Here is a 21083-nt window from a genome sequence, read left to right on the forward strand (position 1 = left end):
TACAGCATATAAAATTTAATTTACCCATTTTAGATCTCACCTGCCTAAAAATAATAGGCACACTAAAGTAAACAATAGTAAAATGTGCAGTTTAACATGGCTCAGGTTTCTTTATGGAGTTAACCAGGAAATTTGAACTAAATCCTTGTTGTATTTTGACAAATTTCTCCATTGCCTGTAATTTATTTCAAAATAGTTTTTTCTTTATACCAGTTTAGTTATTAACTATTTGATCATTGTTCTCAAAAATACTTTTTAACTATAAGACAAAAAAGTAGCAAGAATGTAATAAAGAATTTATTTTTTAATTAATTGATTTTATTTGGCTGCTCTGGGTCTTTGTGGCTGCATGCAGGTTTTTTCGAGTTACAGTGAGTGCGGGCTACACTCTAGATGTGCACGGGCTTCTCCTTGTGGTGGCTTCTCTTGTTGTGGAGCACAGGCTCTAGGGCGTGGCTCCTGGGCTCAGCTGCCATGTGGCATGTAGGATCTTGCTGGACCAGGGATCAAACTCGTGTTCACTGCACTGGCAGGCAGATTCTTAACCACTGGACCACCAGGGAAGTCCCAATAAAGACTTTAGCTGAGAGAGATGTGAATTACTTGGGAGGAATCCACTGCATTATCTTTTTTTATTATTTTATATGATTTAATTTCTTTATTATTCTCCCTGCCTCCTCCCTCCATACCCATGCTACACACACACACATGCACACACATACACACACACTAACATGCACACACATATCCATGTCCCGATTTCAACAATCCCAGATGCAGTATGCAAAGTGAGGGGTGGAGAGCATCCATCCTTGGTGGTCAAATCCACGTCCTGGCCGTGGAGACAGGCAGGCTCGTGTTTCCTTCCCAGGCTGTTTCCTAGCAAAACTGCCTTGTTCATGTAGAATCCTCAAATAAGCAAGAACATGCAACAAAAAGTAAAGCACAGGTCTTTGTTAGCGGCCTTGATGCAAAGTCACAAAAAGAATTGCCCCCATAGTTTGTTGTTGTTGTTTTCTGACGCTGAAACCTGGAGATAAACCATAAACTAAAATTTTATTATGGTAAAATATACATAACCCATCCTTGGAGAAGGGAATGGCAACCCACTCCAGTGTTCTTGCCTGGAGAATTCCATGGACAGAGGGGCTTGTGGGCTAGAGTCCATGGGGTTGCAAAGAGTCGGACACGACTGAGCAACTAACACCCACTCATCTTAACTACTTTTAAATGTACAGCTCAGTAGTATTAAGTCCACTCATGTTGTTGTGCAGCATCTCCACCGTCCATCTCCAGACCTCTTCATCTTACCAAACTGAAACTCCATCCCCATGAAACAGTAACTCCTCATCCCCTGCCTCCCTCAGTCCCCGGTAACCACTGTGCTGCTTTATGTCTCTCTGGCTTTGACTGCTCTAGGTACCACATACAAGCAGAATCATACAGTATTTGTCTTTTTGTGCCTGACTTATTTGACTAAGCATAATGTCCTTAAGGTTCATCCATGTGGTATCATGAGTGAGAATTTCCTTCCTTTCTGCCAACGCCTGTAGTCCTAATTGGCCATGATTATTATAGATTCTTCCTCCTTTCACAAGTTATTTTGCTCTGGAGTAATCTCTCATCTATGCTGTCTGCTCCAGGGAGATGGCTTCTTAACTTCATTGAAAGCAAAAGCTGCCTCCTTTCCTCTGCTTTGGAGCCTTTGAACATGCCTATGATGAGTTCACCTATATATTTTTAATTGAAGTATAATTGCTTTATAATGCTGTGTTAGTTTCTGCTGTCCAACATCATGAATCAGTCTTGTGTATACATGTGTCTCTTCCCTCTTGGACCTTCCTCCCACCCCTCCAGGTCATCACAGAGTACCAAGCTGAGTTCCCTCTGCTGCAGAGCAGCTTCCCGCTAACTGCCTATTTTACACATGGTCGTGTACACCTGCAACATGATTTTGCCATGTTTTTCAACAATCTGCATAGACTCCCTTCCAAGTGACCTGACAGTAGAATAAATACGAGAGGAAGGGATGTGAGTTTCTATCTACCTCTCTCCCTCAAGTGGGGCTGCTGAGGTATCAGCAGTCTAAAAGATTGCCCCAAATCTGGGGTTGCCTGACCTTGCAACAGAGGTGGGGGGCAGACATTCCGAACCGCTGCTGTGTCTGGTTCCTACTTTTTTAATGCAGAGATCCCTAGCAAATTGTTTTTCTTTGAAATAACTTACTTAATGATTTCCTCAGATTTCAACTGTACCAAATAATTTGTTAAATAAAAAGAAACATTGATATTAAAGGGGAAAAAAGAAATCACTTCCATTAGCAAACAAAACTAACATATATTCACATTTAATTAACCAAGAAGCCCCCAAACCACAGAGTATGTCACCCAGCATTGACAATTAATTATCTTTGCTGTGAGAGAGCTACAGGTATTGAGCAAAGAGTTACAGATTAAAGGCTTTGTTTTCTCTGCAATTGCTGTCCATTTCTAGTTATCACACCTTGATAACAGCTCGACTGCTTCAGGCAGCAAATTATATCTGAAGTATGTAATTTCATGTCAGTTTTTAATTTCACATGATCAAAATATGGGGAAAGTGAGGATAAAGCGCTGTTTCTTTTAAAATAAAGACATTAAATGAACAACAACTGCTTTTCAGTTCCTTATGCTTTTTAAGATAATTTTCTACCAAACAGCTAAGGAAGATAAATATTAAGGGAAACTAGGGAATTAGTGGTCACCCTTGGCTTTTAAATGGGCTCTCTGTTTATGGTAGATCATGTGGTTTCTTCCTTTGAACATTACATTAGCATATATATAAATGATTTAACTAGAAACTACTGGAGTTAGCATCTAAAAGGCTGCATGATGTAATGAAAAGAACATTAGATTCATTAGATTCTTGAAATCAAATTATCTGGAACATGCTTATTCCTTGAAGGAACCTTAATTTTAGTTAGCTATTTCTTGCAATGTAGTCGATATCCATACATATATTATGGACAATTGTTTCTCTGCAGAAAAATCAAACACAGGCATTCCTAAGGAATAGGCTTTAATTAGCCTATGATTATCTTTTTCTCTGTCTATATTTATAAGCAGCTGAAATAGCTAGTTGTAGTGTATCAGCTTCAATCAAGAAGACCAGCTAGTTCTCAATTATTCATGTTTATGAAAGATAACAGTACTGGCAATTAACTACAATCATATATACCTAGTTTGGGATGGAGTTTTCAACTACAGTTGTACTGACTAGGGTCTGATGGTCTCGATGTTTACAGTTCTTTTATTTGTTGATCCCAGTTTGCAAAGGTCTGACTCTGGAGGAGGTTAGAAGCTACCTGGTTTCCCAGGTACTAGTAAGAAGGCTTGGCTGGGCGGATTAGGCCAGGGACCTAAAGATCTGCCGACAGGGAGCATCTGATCAGAAGGGACTGATGGCTAGAAGGTCATTTAGCACAGGGAAATATGATGAGGACCTTAGTGCTAATAGGAGGAAAGACTAGGAGATCCATCCAGGCTGAAGCAGAAGGCTTCTAAGCTGAAGTCAAGTCGGCAAGCAGAAGGCAAAATGCAGATCAGGAAGCCAGGTTAGGGGTCTGGGAAGACCAAGACCTAGGCTTTTCACAGGCTGTATGAGCAGGAGCAGGGAGATTTGGAGTGCAGCTGGGGCTGCGACCTCAAACCCAGGCACGTGGCTGCTGTCCCCAGTTAGACAGTGGGCAAGGCTGTGTCCCACCTGGATGGGGCAGTGGGCTTGCCCTGTGCTGTCCCCTGGCATGGCCTCGTCCAGGACATCTGTAGTGAACATCTTTGGAGCAGAAGATCCTGGAGGTGCACCTCCAGACTTCTGTGCCCGTTACACTTTTCCCCTCCCTGGTAAAGTTCTTAGGTATGTGCCCTGGCAAGTTGGGAGTCTACTGAGTCAGGTCAGCAGGCGAGAAGAAAGTGTAGCTTTGTGCATCATGGAGTGAAGCAGTGAAATAAAGAAGCTAACAGCTATGGAGTCACAAACTAATATGTATGTCATACATGCTCAGTTGCTAAGTTGTGTCCACCTCTTTGCAACCCCATGGACTATAGCCTGCCAGGCTTGTCCATGGAAAATTCTCTAGGCAAGTATACATACTGAAATGGGTTGCCATTTCCTCTCCCACGTGGCATCAAAGGCAGCTTACAAATTGGCAGTATGTTCTTTAGACCTCCAGGATCTAATGCCTGAAGATCTGAGGAGGAGCCGATGTAGTAATAATAGAAATGAAGTGCACAGTACATGTAATGTGCTTGAATCATTCTGAAACCATCCCCTGGCCCCCCGATCTGTGGAAAAATTGTCTTCCATGAAACTGGTCCCTGATGCCAAAAAGGTTGGGGGCCACTGCTGTAGATCTTTATATTACACATCAGTTGAGAACCATTTTTGGTTTATTCAGTCTTCCAGTGTCCTTGAAAGAGTGGGGAGCCCTCTCAAAATATGAAAGATTGATGAGGCCTGAAGCGAGTTGCATCTTTCTGAGGTCACTGAGTCTCGGAGACAGAAATTCCCTCTTTCTAATGTGTTTTCGTCTAGGTTTGACCTGGAGCTGGCTGTCTCGGCAGTGTTCTGGTCTAACCTACTGGGTTTGCTGGACACACAGAAATAGAAATGTGTAATAAGAAAGCCCACATGTCCCCAGGCTGCCAAAAGAGTGTGGCACCAACTGTCAAGTTCCAGATGAGATTAAATTCATTAGAGCAGAGGTCCCCAGCCTTCTTTCGGGCCCTGGAACCTAGCCTTCCAAAGATGGCATCTTGGCTGTTAGTGAAGGCACTCCCTCAAAGCCCCATCACATGAAATATTAAGGAAGCTGCCAAGATCGGCCGCCATGCCTGGCATCCTGCTGCCAGGCGCCTGAGGTGACAGAGCTTGGGGGCCCACACAGTACAAGCAGCAGCTGCTGCATAATGAGCTGAAAGGGCTTAACTCCCAGCAAGACGAGTGGAAGAGTCTTTCTTAAAATGCTCCAAATCCTTGTAGACACCAAGGAAGCTTACCTGAGCCCTGAGAAAGCAGAGCATCAGAGATATGGAGGCAAAGGGCCTCAGTAGGACGTAAATTCTGCCACCGACACAGTGTGCATCTGCGTTCCTACGGTCCACATTTCCTCAGCAAGGAAACAACAAATTCATGCTTTGTACTCCTGTTTAGCCTTCCACGTGTGCGTGCTTAGTTGTTCAGCCATGTCCAACTCGTTGCAACCTCATGGACTGTAGCCTGTCAGGCTTCTCTGTTCATGGACTTCTCCAGGCAAGAATACTGGAGTGGGTTGCCATTCCCTTCTCCAGAGGATCTTCCCAACCCAAGGATCTAACCCAAGTCTTCTGCATTGTAGGTGGATTATTTTACCCTCTGAGCCATCAGGGAAGCCCTTAGCCTTCTATGCCGATGGCTAATTCTTTTATTATTAAACATCTCCTGCTTTATTTGAGCATATGAAAGCATTTCTATTTTCACATAAGGATTTTGGCTCAGCAAACACTTTCTTAGGTACCTGGCTTTCAGCAAAGGAGAAGATTTTACTTTGAATAGCTTTCTTAAAAAAAGAAAAGTTAGTTTATGAAAGGGCTGCTTTTCATCCCATTGGTTTTGCCTTTAGCCGTATTTTCAATCACCTCTATTATTCTCACTTTGACCATTAAAAAATCCAGACAGGAATGGATTAGCAGTATTCACCAACAGTATGGTTTTTAAATTTTGCTTTTTCCCCGTTTTGTACCTCTAGGCATGTGAATGATGTGCAGTTCAGGTAAAGCTTCTACCTTCTCTGAGCTTCTAGGGAGCCAGTGGAAGTTCTCAATAATGTTGGGTGGTGTGGATTCCTCTCATAGCCACAACTTAGGAGTAGACTCTTGAACACAGAGCACCTGCGGGGTGACTCGGAGGTGACTTGACTGACATGCATAGCCTATTAATTGCATAGTTCTTTGAAAGTGAAAGTGTTAGTCACTCAGTTGTGCCTGACTCTTTGCAACCCTGTGGACTACAGCACACCAGGCCTCTCAGTCCATGGGATTTTCCAGGCAAGGATACTGGAGTGGGTTGCCATTTCCTTCTCCAGGGGATCTTCCTGATCCTGGGATCGAACTCGGGTCTCCTGCCCTGCAGGCAGATTCTTTATTGACTGAGCTACCAGGGAAGCATAGTTCTTAGGTATATAGTTGTCATTGATTGATTGATTCTGTTTCCAGAGCACTGAGATGCATTCTAAGCAGCTTCCAGCATTCTTTTTGCATCTGTAGAAGGAGAGGTATGAGGCAGGGGAGAATGGCACAGAAGAATGGTGTGTGGTGGTGGTAGTTGTGGTGGTGGTGTTACTGTCATGCAAGGACTCGCTCTGGGTTGGGATTGTAGGAGTCGAGAAACCACTTTCATATAATTTGCCTTTCATATCCTAATTCTGGGCATGACCTGACTCACTCAGCTGAGACATTTTCCCCCTGTGATGAGAAGGTATGTTGCTAAGCAACTAGATCAGTAATTGGTAAATGCTTATATATGATTTGATTTGAGTTACATACAAAACTATGTAACTGCTTTTTTTCTGTCTTCATTATTAGGCACATGATTATCATTTGGTTTTATATTGCCCAAATGAAATAAAATAAGTGCTTCTATTTATCATATTGCATAACAGCATGAAGTGGTAGACTGACCCTAAGTCTAAAGCAGAAAATGAAAATCCTCATCTCAGTTATGACAATCACTAGTCCTGTGACTACAGATAAAATCAGGTAACTTCTGTGCCTTCATGGCTTTTTACGCCTGTACTTTGTGGTACAAATACCTTCTCTGCTTGTCTCACAGGACTGAGTGTGATGGATGTGACAGTATGTGAAAAAGGATTTAGAAAGAGTGAAACATTCCAAGATCTAAGCATTTCTAGAATTTCAGACACATAGTCTTGGGACTTTGCGTATGTTTCTTTAACTCCAAAAGCTGGATCAACTAAGAAGCCCTGAGCGGGTATACACCAATGGTCCCCAGCCCTTTTGGCATCAGGAACTGGTTTCATGGCAGACAATTTTTCCATGGATCGGAGGTCATGGAAATTGTTTTGGGATGATTCAAGTGTATTATATTTATTGTATACATTATTTCTGCTATTATTACATCAGTAATGATGCAGTGATAGAGTCAACACTAATGGCATCCAGAAGGAAAGACCACACTGCACATCAGCGTCTCATTAAGTGTTAAGACATAAGACATAGGCTCTCAATTGCCTCTCAATTGCTGAAGCCTCAAGGAGTTGATAAGGGCAACTTGTAGAAGCCTTGAATGGGTAAAGTTTTAAGGGGTAAATTCATAGAGATTATCACTCTGGGTTAATGATGTGCCGCTAGTTGCAAAAATCAATCTATTTTCAAATTATAAGAGTGTCTGGCTGCTGTGTCTTAATGCAATATTGTTTGAGGTTAACCGTCAGCCATGTTTTGCCTCCTAGCAGTAAACATTTTATTTGAAGTCATGTCATGAATTATCTTCCTACACTAATGAAATGGATCATTTACATAAAAATCTGAAAAACCCCAAGACCCATATGCTTTTTGGTCTCCGGAGGCATGGAAATGACCTCAGTGACAGCCAATTAGAAAATGGAAAGGTGAAGGAGGACGCTTTTTATTCCCTGTTTGGAGAATTTCCAGAATGAGTAACGTGCTTCATGGCAGTGCCAGAATACTTTTAAATAGGCATTATTTCAAAATGAAGCCTAACTGATTTTTTTTAACACGTAGATGGATATCTTAACTATTTCCAGAGGGCTTTGCCTCAGACCACTGGTTCTTGTCACACATCCTCCCTATTCATAATCTGTTTTATTTTCTTCTACCCCTGTGTCACTGACCCCATGAATTTCCTGGGAGCTGCTGTGATCTGTCACGTCATTGCTTATTTACCAGACAGTCTTAATCCTCAGAGCATTGAAATATTTTATAATGGCACATAAGCCATCGGAGCCTATGACAGCCCTGGCCATTTCACATTAAATTGCCATGTGGATTGTCTTTTTACCTGCTGACACTGGCGATTTTACCACTCTCATCTCCCTCCTGGGTCAGGACCCTTTCTGGGCAACAGATGGGGCAGTTCTAAGGGCCTCACCCTGCCCTTTCTTGAGCAGTTTTTCAGTTGATGTCTCACCAGTCAATTGCTTGGGTTCAATTTAGTAGAGCTTGAATGACCTCTTAATTTTCATGAAGCTTTCACCCACCCATATGATCATCTCACAGTTGAACACCCCCTTCAGATAGGATGAAATGCTCTCAGAGTGTTGTTAGCAAACACGGTACTTAGAATTTTTTAAAGGAGGAAGAATCCTTAAAAAAACAACTGTACTACCTGATATTCCTGCTTGATATTATCTAAGGAGAGTTCTATTCTTCACAAAGCTAATAATTCTTACAATATTGTTAGAGCAATATTTTAGTAAACTCTAGACACTAAGGGGGGGGGCAGACCCCAACTTAATTCTCATGGGATGCGTTTAGAATGAAGGGCTTCCCATTTAAACAGTCTGTAATTCTGAAAATCCAAGGTCAAATAGTCTATCACATAAATGCAAAAAAAGAAAAAGATACCCCATAAGTTCCCCCTCTGATCTGTATAACTAAGATCTAAAGCTCTCCTCCACCTAAACCAATTAAAATTACTGGATAGTTATTTACCTCTTTTCTTTTTGATCTGGGTGGATCTGGCCAGGGGGAACAAGGAACCATCTCCTTTGAAGGTCATCTCAATTCTAAACTGATTCCTGAATTCAGATGGTATCACATTGATGTGTTAGGGTAATTGTCTCCTGTGTGAGACGAGTAAGGATGGAGAGAAAGGCTAGAGCCCAGAGGGAAGAACTGAGCTCGCTAGGTTTAAATTCTCGCCAAGTTCACATTATTGCTCCTCTCCTCACAGACTGATAATGCTTAGTGTGGCATCACTTTCTTTATAGCTGTTCAGTGAGTATTAATTTCATCCTGCTAGGGAGGCTGCCTTTTTTTTTTTTTAAATTGAAATAAGGTTCAGAGAATTAAGTGAAGCCCAGGGATATTTAAAGATGTGTTCAGGGCTGAATAGCTGTAGGAAATATGTGATGCAGTCCATGCCAAGAATGAGTCAAGTAAATATTACTTCTCAGAGTTTTTAGGTTAACTTTTTGTTATTTAAAATCTTATCAAACAGCATACTCATCTGTTCCTCTCCCTACAAAAAAAAAAAAAAAAGAGAGAACTTGTGAGACATTAATTACACAAAATAACTGCTAGCCAAAATGTCTTTACCTTTTCAATTCTTTCATGACTGCTGCTCCTTTATGTCACTGAATAATACAACTATATATGAATGACTTCTGTCCCTCAAACTTGACTCATCTGTGTATCATTGAAGTGCTCTGTAAAAAGAGCAGAAGCTGCTGGCCTTCAAGAAATTGAAACATATAAAATAGAGATCAAATAGCTGGTTAGGATGATGCCGAAATTAAAATAAAATGTTCTTATGCAATATATGGCTCTAAACTGTGATTTCTGAGCTCTAGAATACTTCTGTTTATTTCATATATATGTTTTAGGTTTTGTATTTTTTTTGTAACTGTGATGTGAGCAAAGTTTCCCCCTTGAAATTTCATATATGTGTGTGTTTTAAGAAGAAAGTAGTTTTTATGTATTCTCCAAATAATTTCCTGCATTGAAGCCAACAGAGGCTTCCCTGAATGGAATAGAGATTTCAGGGATCATTTCAGTGTCTTTGCATCGGAAGAAATTTTGGAAATCATACCATGTTCCCAGTGTCTGCTTTCATCTCCCTGGTATTCCCTGTAAATGGCTTTCTAGCCACTACTTGGACACTTTCGATGATAAAAGCTATTTCAAGAAGCAGATCCATCACTAATGGGTTACTCTGATTTTTAGAAAGATGCCCCCTTTACTTATACCCCACAAATGCCCTTACATTTCCCCTGCCTGTCTTTCTACCTGTTCAGAGATGATATTATGCAATATGGGGAACAGAGACCTAGACTCAGTCTCAGTTCCACTGTTTATTATTATATTCCTTCAAAGTACCATATATTAAGCACTTCCTGTATACTAAACCCTTCACCTGCATTTATTTTCATAAACGTCTATAAAAGATAGATAATTTTTTTGTTCTGTCTTACTATGCAGAACCGAGGCTTGATAATAATATGTGTAATAATGATGATGATAATATTACTAAGTACCAATTATATGCTAGGGTGCTATGCTGGACCCTTTACAAAAACATTATCAGAATTTAAGTAACTTACCTATCACCTACATATCATCTATCTGAAGAAGCTAGATGTTCAAATAAAGTCAGATACTCAAAGGACTTTGGATTTAACTCTTTAAGCCTCATTTATTTGTCTGTTAAATGGGAGTACTATTAGTATCTTCTTCACAAAGTTTGCTGAGATTCAAAATATTGGCCTGAGTAGGATATCAGAAGGACCTCTGATAGGTCAAGTAAAATGGGGCTGAGGACCATGACATTTAGCAATCATGAGGTCATTTGTGGTCTTGACAAGAGCTGTGTCAGAGGAGATATGGGATGGATGTCTGGTTGGGATGAGCTTATAGGCAATGGGAAGAGGTGAACTGGAGAAAACAAGTGTAAACAACACTTTCTATGAATTTTGCTGCAAAGATGAGCAAGGAAACAGAACAGTAGCTGTCTGGGTAAGAAGAATGAAGAGAAAGACCTGTGTTTTATTTCTGAAGACAGGAGAAATAATAGCATGTTTGTATGCTGTTGGGATTGATCCAGTAATAGAGTAAAATTTTGATATATTAATATCAAATATCAAACATTATATTAATATCAGGAGAGAGACAGAGGAATGAAACCTTGACTCCTTGGGAATGCCCTTTATACACTTTAATTTCAAGGACCCTCTCTTTCCTCCTCTGCAGGGTCTGTGTGGAGGGAGTAAATAAATGCGCATGGGTAGTACACATAAGAGAAATGACAAAAAGCCAGCATCTCTTCTGAGCTGCCTTTCAGTGTCACTCCCTTCTCCTCTCTGTCTCCACTTTTGGACCAGGAACCCCCAACTGGTGGGGAAGTGTGAACCACAGCAACTCCTTGGTCCTTTTCCCACCATCTGAAAGAATCCTAATGTGAATAGATAAGCACATGATCCATTCAGTTCCTAGCAGATCATCATCTTCATCCTTCTTCCTAATGCTCCTATGTCTGTAGGCACCCTGACTTGAACGCAGTAAGAGGTTGCTGTCGGTAGAATGTGATGGTCACACACAACACCTCTGGATGAGTCACTGTTTGTTCAAGGAGAAAATCTCACAGAGTAATGAAAACTACCAAGAGATGCACCAGAAGAATCCCACTTCACCTTTAGTTTTAGAGGGGCAGTATCAGAAAGAGTGGCAACGAAAGCATGAGAAAAAAATTACTCCTAGGTTTTTTTTTTTTTTTGCTGATTGGGGAAAGAAAGCACTGTGGAAATCCTTCCTAGTGCCCTTCATTTTTCATCATCTTACATAAATTCACTATAGAGGTCCCTAAGTTTGGCATTGGGACTGTTAGGGTATCATTCCATCAAAATCTGTCATTCCTCTGTAAATCACTCTTGTGAAAAAGATGTTCAGTTTTACAGCTAAGAAAAAAATTAAGCTTTGAAGTGGTAATTCTATTTGCTGTATTTGTGCAGTGGCCGTTTTGTAGCTCAGGGGATTTGTCAAAAGCATGACAGTTACTGATACAAAATTAAAATTAACCAGACCAGAGCTTAAGATTCGTACATGAAGATGGAAGGTGGTGGGAAGTGGGGGGTGGGGGGTGGAAACAATGCTGATTTAATCTTTTTGAGCTACTTTGCTTGTGACCTGTTATGCAGTCAGTAAAAACATGGGATGGATTATAAGGTTTTGATGTGTAGAATAAATTCACAGTAGCCCATTTGTTTTAAGCTGCAGCTAAAAGGTTTCTTTACCTTTGGTAAGGAAACTGGAATTCTTAGAACAAGAATATAGTGTGAAAACACCAAGAATGAATCCAGAAGTGAGTATGTTATAGTCTGTGCCTTTGCCTTATTTTCCCCTCTTCTCTATGATAAGATTGTCATATTTCAGGTATTGTAGGACATTCTAATGAGGGAAGATGTGATGAGAACAACAAATGTTATTAATGACGGCAGCACCCTCCCTCCCACCTTTTCCTTTGCATCCTCTACCACCTTTGTGAGTTCTGACTCTGTCACCCCTTGCTCTTGCCCATGAATTGCATTTTGTAGTGAAAGAGCACCCTGCACAAAAGCCTGCTTTCCTCATGAGCTGCCCCTAGTCTCAGGACCCTATACCTTGGCTGCAGTTTATTCTGATTAGGTGTTATGTTTCTTTAACAACTTGATTTATATTTCCCCACTGCACTGGGGTCTGTGTTTTTCTTCCACAATCACATCCACAGCATACCTCGAACAGTCACCACATGGTTCTTTCTCAGACCAGTGTGGATTTTACAATGTGTTAGAGTTTCTAAAAAACTCATAAGGTCTCTCACACTTGAGTTTATACCAGGAGTTATGAAATGATTAACCTAATTGGTACTGTTTATCCCCAAAGATGGCCAGCTTTATTCATGCTTAAGCTGAGTGTTCGTGGATAATAAGCAGTTCTTTGTGGATGGAGGCTGCAGAACCGTGTGAGGTCATGGCATTGCTCTGCCGTGTGAAGGATCAGGCAGCTCCCTGGGTTCACTCATGGCGCTAGTGGTAAAGAACCTGCCTTTCATTGCAGCATACGTAAGAGACATGGGTTTGATCCTTGGGTCGGGAAGATTTCCCCTGGAGGAGGAAATGGCAACCCGTTCCAGTATTGTTGCCTGGAGAATTCCGTGGACAGAGGAGCCTGGCAGGCTGCAGTCCATAGGGTCACACTGAGTCGGACATGACTGAAGTGATTTAGCATGGCATGCACAACACTGGATTCGCTTGGTCACAATCAGGGGCTACCACCTGGCCCTTGGAGGAAGAGAGAGAACTGTTTATTGCCATAAGAACTAGGGGCTTCCTTAAGGGAAAGGACATACAGTGACCCTAGCATATCTGATTGTGCCATACGTTTTTCCTTTATGGTCTTTTTTCTGACTTTTTCCCTCCAGAGCTGCCCAGAAGTTAAATCTCTCATCTAAGAAGAAGAAACATCGGCCTTCCACTTCTTCTGTTGCCGAGCCACCTCTCTTTGCCACCAGCTTCAGCGGGATTCTCCAGACGTCCCCACCCCCGGCCCCGCCCTGCCTGCTGAGGGCCGTCAGCAAGGTGAAGGACACCCCAGGCCTGGGCAAGGTAGGCGCCTGGGCCGCATCTGCTCAGGTTTCCACTGTGGGGCTCTGTGTCAAAGGCAAGGAAGAGAATGGGGGCTCAGCTGGATGATTAAAACAAGAAGGTGACAGGGAGAGAAGGAGACAAAATGAAATTCATTGGGAAGTACTGTAAAATTTTCCTTTGGTTACATATACGAAGTGGTAAATTAAGACATTCCATCTATTGGAGATGTGGTTTGATTTTGGCAGGAAAAAAAAAACAAAACACAAAACTCAGCCTTGTATTGATTGACAGAACTGTAACAAATTAAAGAAAAGACCCCAAAGCACAAAATTTGGAAGGCAGAAGCAGGAGAGACCAAGAGATCGTACAGGAATAAGACATAAAGATGCTCTCTCATTTCCCTGCGACACTTTCATTGTTCCTCCCCTTTAGAGAAATCACAAGTTCTTCTTTTGAACCAGACCACTGATGGGATTTCTGGGGAGCATTTGCTGTGTGCCATTCTAGCCAAGAAATGCAATTTTGAATTGTTACAGTTACTTAGAGATGAGGTACATAATGAGATGTAGGGACACCATCTCGAGACCTGGCTCAGCTGTGTTTAGGATAACTTTGTTTTTAGATGTCATCTCTTAACTCACTCTTCTGAGATGAACATCTGGGTGAAGTAACTTACAGTTTACTCTTCAATGGGTAAATAACCTGGGACTTATAAAAACATTTAGCTGAAGAAAGGGGTGGTTGTTTTCTTTCTTTTGCTTTCATCACAAGTAGGCTGGTCCATGCCACCTTGCCGGTCTCTCACCGCTGACTCAACAGCACTTGTTTTGGAAGCTGCAGGTCTTGCTGAGGGAAGTGGCTGCTCAACTATGTGGACTAATATTTTCCTTATTTGTTGTTGCTGTTGTTCAGTCACTTAGTCCTGTCTGTTTCTTTGCAACCTCATGGACTGCAGCATGCCAGGCTTCCCTGTCCTTCACTACCTCCAAGAGTTTGCTTAAGCTCTTAAGTTGATGATGCCATCCAACCATCTCATCCCCTGTCACCCCCTTCTCCTCCTGCCCTCAATCTTTCTCAGCATCAGGGTCTTTTCCAGTAAGTGGACTCTTTGCATCAGGTGGCCAGAGTATTGGAGCTTCAGCTTCAGTGTCAGTCGTTCCAATGAATATTCAGGGTTGATATCCTTTAAGATTGAAAGGTTTGATCTCCTTGCAGTCCAAGGGACATTCAAGAGTCTTCTGCAGCACCGCAGTTTGAAAGCATCAATTCTTCAGCACTCAGCATTCTTTATGGTCCAACTCTCACATCCATACATGACTACTGGAAGATTTTCCTCATTTAGGTCACTGATTCCCTTTCTCCTTGACCCTCAAAGTGATTATTCCCAGGTTCATGGTCTTCAGTGGCCTCAGCCTGACTAGTGGTCCTTCTGGAGTTTACCCCAATCCCTCTGCCCTTCTTCCTTCCTGCTTTTCTCTCTTCTCCAGCTTCCTCCCATACCTTCCCACCCCCAATTTCACCCCACTGGGAAAGTACTAACTTGCTAACTACTCTGCTATTCTTTCCAACAGAGTTTACATTTTAAGATTCTGTTGAATAGAGCAATATTCTTTTCTTTTTTTAATCACTCTATTTCCAACTAACCAACTACACCAAACTGCTCTCCAATTACCAAGCATGCCATACTCTTTCTGGTCTTTGCACACAGTAGTTTCTACTTCAGGTCTTCCCTCCATCTCTGTTAGACACATGGTCCAACTTTTAAAAATCAGTGTGAAAGTGAAAGTGAAAGTCACCCAGTCGTGTCCAACTCTTTGTGACCCAATGGACTATACAGTCCATGGAATTCTCCAGGTCAGAATACTGGAGTGGGTTGCCTTTCCCTTCTTCAGGGGATCTTCCCAACCGAGGGATTGAACCCAGGTTTCCCACATAGCAGGCAGATTCTTTACCAACTGAGTTATCAGGGAAGCCCAAAATCAGTTTAGAACCTTCTTTAAGAAAGTGAAATCAGTCAAAGAATGAATTTCTATTGTGCCCTCTTCCTTCTTTAGTCCCAAGCAGTGCTTATTCTGGGCTTCCCAGGTGACTCAGTGATAAAAAATTTGCCTGTCAATGCAGGAGACTCAGGAGATGCAGGTTCGATTCCTGGGTTGGGAAGATCCCTGGAGAAGGAAATAGCAGCTCACTCCAGTATTCTTACCTGGAAAATCACACAGACAGAGGAGCCTGGTGGGTTACAGTCCATAGGGTCCCAAAGACACAACTTGTTGACTGAGCATAATGCTTATTCTAATGGAAGGCATTCAATCCTGGGATGCTCCATGGCATTGGAAAGGACTTTCCCGGGCCCAGAGGTAAAACAGGAAACCAGGTAGCAGGGCAGTGGCCTGGGCCCGGCCTCAAGGGCTGCTGTAGCATCACCAGCCGTGGAAGGAAATGGAGGAAACCCCATGAGCAGGACTCACGTGGGTGGTAGTGGCACGCCCTTGGGGGCACACTGAGGTCATAGTGGATGGCTGATAGACTGCCTCCTAAGAAGGGTGGGTACAAGTAATTGCAGGACTTTAAAAAAAAATTTTTTTTTAATTTAGTTGTGGTCAGGTACACATAACAGAAAACTTACTTTGTGAACTATTTTTAAGTATGTGTGGACTTTGGTTTTGCTAAGAGGAGTCTGGAACTTTAGTGCCAAAGCTGAACCACCCTGGACAAAGTGACATCAAATTCCCACTGCAGTTTCCTTTTCCTCTCCTGCTCTAAAAGACATCTTACTTCTCTTCTGAGTATATGTGAACCAGTATTTAAATGCTGTCACGCTAAAGAGGTACCCAACTATTAGCCAACCTGGGGCATCCAGGTAACCCACTATGACCCTGTCCAGGATGCCTCAAAATGAACCATGTAAGAAACCATCCTCCTCCATCTGTGACAGTGGCCCAGTCTGTGATTTCTAAAAGAGTTGTTGCAGATATATGTTCAGGTGGACCTGGGCCCCGAGCCTAGGGCCCTCTGTCCCCACTTCCTCCATCCCTGTCCCCTTTCCTGGAATTCTGAGACAAAGGAATCAGGGCATCAGGAGGGGCCTGAAACAGCAGAAGGACTGTTTCCAGCCATGATGAGCTGGGCCTTGAATGAAAATAATCTGGGGGGCACTGGTTCAATCTTGATTCCAAGATGTACTGTATGTAGTGATCAGATAGACATATAAGTAAGATAAGCAGCATAAGACCAGGTATAACTACAATTAATATTAAAGTCATTCATAAACTAAAGCTCACAAATGATACCCTTACTTTTTTAAAAGCAAAATACTGTCCCTCTCACTCATTTGCAGTCCAATGTGCCCTTTTGAATGGGAGAGAAAGGGTGACATTACCAGCCAGGAATGCAGGAAGCCCAGAGCTTGTCCAGGGAAGTGGGGTCACCAGGCGGGGTGTCTCAGAAGATGACAGAAGGTGTGACTTCTGCCTGACGATCGACCTCGCGGCCGCTTCCAGCTGAGCATGGAGATGCAGGCGCTGGTGGAGAGGAAGGGACAGCGGGAGGGGGTATGCTGTCTGAAAGGCAGTGTCATTATATCCTTTAACTTGAAAACGTGTGTGATTGAAACCAGAGGTAGAGAAGTACACCTCCTCCTGCCTCCTCCCTCGGAGGCGTGTGCTTCTCAGAGTGCAAGACGCCCATGACTCTGCCACGGTGGCACCAATGGCCTGAACTTAGCGGAGGTCCATGTACCAGGCTCATGCTTTTCTCACCCCCTGAGAGTCCACTGCCATGAGGAACTGCATTCTGTGCTGAGTTGCTCAGTTGTGTCCAACTCTTCGAGACCCCAGGGACTGTAGCCCATCTGTCCGTGGGATTTCCCAGGCATATTCCCAGGCAAAAATACTGGAGTGGGTTGCCACTTTCTTCTCTAGCATTCTTCTTGTTTTTGTTCAGTCACTCAGTCATGTCCAACTCTTTGCAACCCCATGGACTGCAGCATGCCAGGCTGCCCTGTCCTTCACCATCTCTCAGAGCTTGCTCAAACTCATGTCCGTCGAGTCGGTGTTGCCATCCACCCATCTTGTCCTCTGTCATCCCCTTCTCCTCCTGCCTTCTATCTTTCCCAGCATCAACATTCTTCTTACCTGTATGGAAAAATCCCTGTCAATTTATCTCTGTTGCACAATTTACATATTAACATTTCAAAGAAATACAGTGGAGTTTCATATAGAACCTAAAGAATTGGCGCTATTACATTTGAAGTAGAAAATTTCATAGAATTGCCAAAAGTAACTCAATTATTTAACCTGGTCGGGGCGGGTGGTGGGGGCGGTGCTGGGGTTCTTGAGGCCCTGTGAGGAGCAAGCCCAGCCCAGTCCCAATTCTCATCTTCAACCACCAAGGACTCCTCAGGAGACCCGAAGACACCTTTTGTGGGTTTGTTTACAGTTAGCCCCAAGAAAACTGTGGCCCTGAGGGAGCAGGAGATTTCCCAGTGCCTCCTGAGTCAAACCCAGAGGTCAGGACCTGTGAGACATTTTATTCCCTTCTGTTTCATGTGACCTTTAAAAACTCGAGTGGAGACAAGAAAGTAATTAGACCATAAGGGTAGCAGAATAAATTGGCAACCAGTCAGCTTCATCCTGTAGAGGACAGGCTTCCCTTTTCAGAGTCGTGGTTGAGAAAGAAAGGGCAGTGACAGGCCAGGGTAGACACATAGCAAGTCAGACGTGCCCCTCCTTCCCCTCCTCTCATCCCACTGCCGGCTGATTCCAGCAACAACTTTCCTCCCTCATCCCACCAGGTCCTCCACCCCGAGTTATTGCTGGCCCCCAAGTGCTTCTTGAGGCAGAAGCTTTTCTGGAGACCACAGTGATGGACAAACTTGGGGTAACTGCAGTGTACCTGACGCTGAAGCACAATACATAGGAAATATCTCAGAATCCCCAGCACCTAGAGTCGTACTTGGCACACAGCAAAGTTTACTGAGCACCTTCTATGCCTCAGATGGCAAAGAATCTGCCTGCAATGTGGAAGACCAGAGTCTGATCCCTGGATCGGGAAGATCCCCTGGAGAGGGAAATGGCTACCTGCTCTAGTATTCTTACGTGGAGAATTCCATGGACAGAGGAGCCTGGTGGGCTACAGTCCATGGGGTCGCAAAGAGTCAGTCATGACTGAGCTGGTGACGCTTTCACTTTTCTATGTGTCAGGCCCTGTGCTGAGCACTAGGCTTTGCCGCAATGGACATGCAGGCAGAATCCCTGTCCTGACAGCACTTACAATCTTTTCCTTTTAATAGTCAGCCTTAGACATCTCACTGACTTGGACCAAGATGAAGGATGACTTGACTTAAGGAAAACTTGGAATCACAGACTTCAAGTAATTCTGTCTAACTTTCAAGTTGTATAAAGAAGCTATAGTACTAAGTGTTGTGTAGAGACATTCTTAATGAACAGATAAAGATGATTAGTGGATCAAAGCAGCTTAGTCCCTGTTTATATTTCATGGGTTTGACTTTATGTAAATGATATTTATAATCTGTTTGAACATGGCTCCTTCTCCTAAGTCAGTAAAAGCTCTTCATGAAATTTGTTTGCACAATTAATTAACATCCATGTTTAAAGTTCATTTGTTAGTGTGTCACAGATTAATGTCAGAGCTCTTAGTGTTGGATTACAAGCTTCTAGAGCAAAGTGTATATTATCTGTTTAACTCACTCAGTATTTGACTCTGCAGCCCCACCACGGGGGCATATATGCTTTTAAGGGTGAGAATGGTGGTAGTGACAGTTACATTAGGGATGGTTGAATTCTCCTCTTCCCAGAAGAATTCCTGAAGGGAAATACATGAAGCATGAAGGGAAAAGAGACCTTCTCTTCCTTCATAATCTCCAAGAATGCCTTGAAAGAATGGAATATCAACTCCCTGCCTTTGTTCCCTCAAATATGCTTTGTGAATACAAGAAAACTCCTATAGGTGGGTGCTAGCAACAAGGGAGGACTTCCTAGGGGGCTCAGTGGTAAAGAATATGCCTGCCAATGTAGGAGATGTTAAGAGATGCGGGTTCAATCCCTGAGTTGGGAAGATCCCCTGGAGGAGGGCATGGCAACCCACTCCAGTATTCTTGCCTGGAGAATTCCATGAACAGAGGAGCCTGGCAGGTTACAGTCCATGGGGTCACAAAAGAGCCAGACATGACTGAGCAACTAAACAACAATAGTAGCAAGAGAACAGACTCTTTGGAATTTGAAAAGATCATAAAAAGTGGATAGAGCAAACATGAAGAATTATGGAAAATTGAACTGGAACCAGGTTGAGGCAGGCTTGTCATACTCAGTGCATATCTGTAGACATACTGTGTTCCAGGGACTGCAGGAGGTGCCACTGCCCAGGCCAGTACACAGAAGCTGCTGGGCTGCTCTGGGCCACCTGCCTGCAAAGGGGGGATGGGGTATATATCCTGGTCTCCAGGGACTCCAGCCTCCTGTGAAAATGTTTGCCTGCCTGCCTCAGCTACCTCTCCTGAGCTACAGATGCTGTTTTCTTCTCCTGGGGATCCCCCTTTGCCTAGTTTCTGGGTAGAAGAAGGGTTGTGGTTCCCCTCATGCTGGATCCTAACCACCACTCATGCCCATCCATCTGTGCATTTCTGAAGCACTTCACTAAGATTTCTCTGTAGACAGTGCAGCCCCAAGGCAGGCAATTCCAAGCAGTCCTCAGCGTTGTGGTTTAGAAACAGACTTGCTTGTCTGGCTAGATTATCTTTCTTAGGCCGTATAGGTGGGAGCCACTATTATTATTCTTCACATGCTAAGTTGCTTCAGTCGTGTCCGACTCTGCGACCCAGTGGACTGTAGTCTGCCTGGCTGCTCTGTCCATGGGTTTTCCTTTCAAGAATACTGGAGTGGGTTGCCATTTCCTTCTCCGGGGGATCTTCCCAACTCAGGGATCAAACCTGCATCTCTTATGTCTCCTGCAGGGCAAGAGGGTTTGTTTTGTTTGTTTGTTTGTTTTTTACCACTAGTGCCACCTGGAAAGCCCTTCTTCACAGTGCTTGATTTTCAGTCACCTGCCTCTTATTTAGCACTACTTTTCAAACTCTGTCGCAGCATATTTTGACCTCTATTTTTAAAAAAATCTATGACAAACCTAGACAGTGGGTTAAAAGCAGAGATACCACTTTACTAGCAAAGGTTCATATAGTCAAAGCTGTGGTCTTTCCAGTAGTCATGTACAGATGTGAGAGTTGGACCATAAAGAAGGCTGAAGAATTGATGCTTTCGAATTGTGGTGCTGGAAAAGACTCTTGAGTGTCTCTTGGACTGCAAGGAGATCAAACCAGATCAATCCTAAAGTAAATCAACCCTGGATATTCATTGGAAGAACTGATACTGAAGCTCCAATACTTTGGCCACCTGATACGAAGAACTGATTTGTTGGAAAAGACCCTGATGCTGGGAAAGATTGAAGTCAAAAGGAAAAGGGTGGCGGGTGGCAGAAGATGAGATATATCACAGACTCAAAGAACATAAATTTGCACAAACTCTGGGAGATAGTGGAGAATAGAGGAGCCTGGCATGCCACAGTCTATGGGATCACAAGGAGTTGGACGTGACTTAGCAACTGAACAACAACAACAAAAACATAAAACATATTCTCTAAATAACATCTCCCCCTCCACACACATGCACGCACTCACTCTCACTCTCTGCTTGGCTCATGTTACCAGGTCCTATATTGTCTAAACTTAGTTTAA

General features: G+C 43.0%; 1 protein-coding gene across 1 annotated transcript in view; it reads left to right on the forward strand.

The window, feature by feature from the left end:
• Nucleotides 1-21083, forward strand: part of KIF26B (kinesin family member 26B) — a 521091-nt gene that overhangs the window by 332226 nt on the left and 167782 nt on the right. Inside the window, exon 5 of the mRNA XM_043485805.1 lies at nt 13171-13354. Coding sequence (XP_043341740.1) covers nt 13171-13354 — 184 coding nt within the window. The remainder of the gene's footprint in view (nt 1-13170; nt 13355-21083) is intronic.

Source organism: Cervus canadensis, chromosome 13, assembly GCF_019320065.1.
Source record: "Cervus canadensis isolate Bull #8, Minnesota chromosome 13, ASM1932006v1, whole genome shotgun sequence".
NCBI lineage: Eukaryota > Metazoa > Chordata > Mammalia > Artiodactyla > Cervidae > Cervus > Cervus canadensis.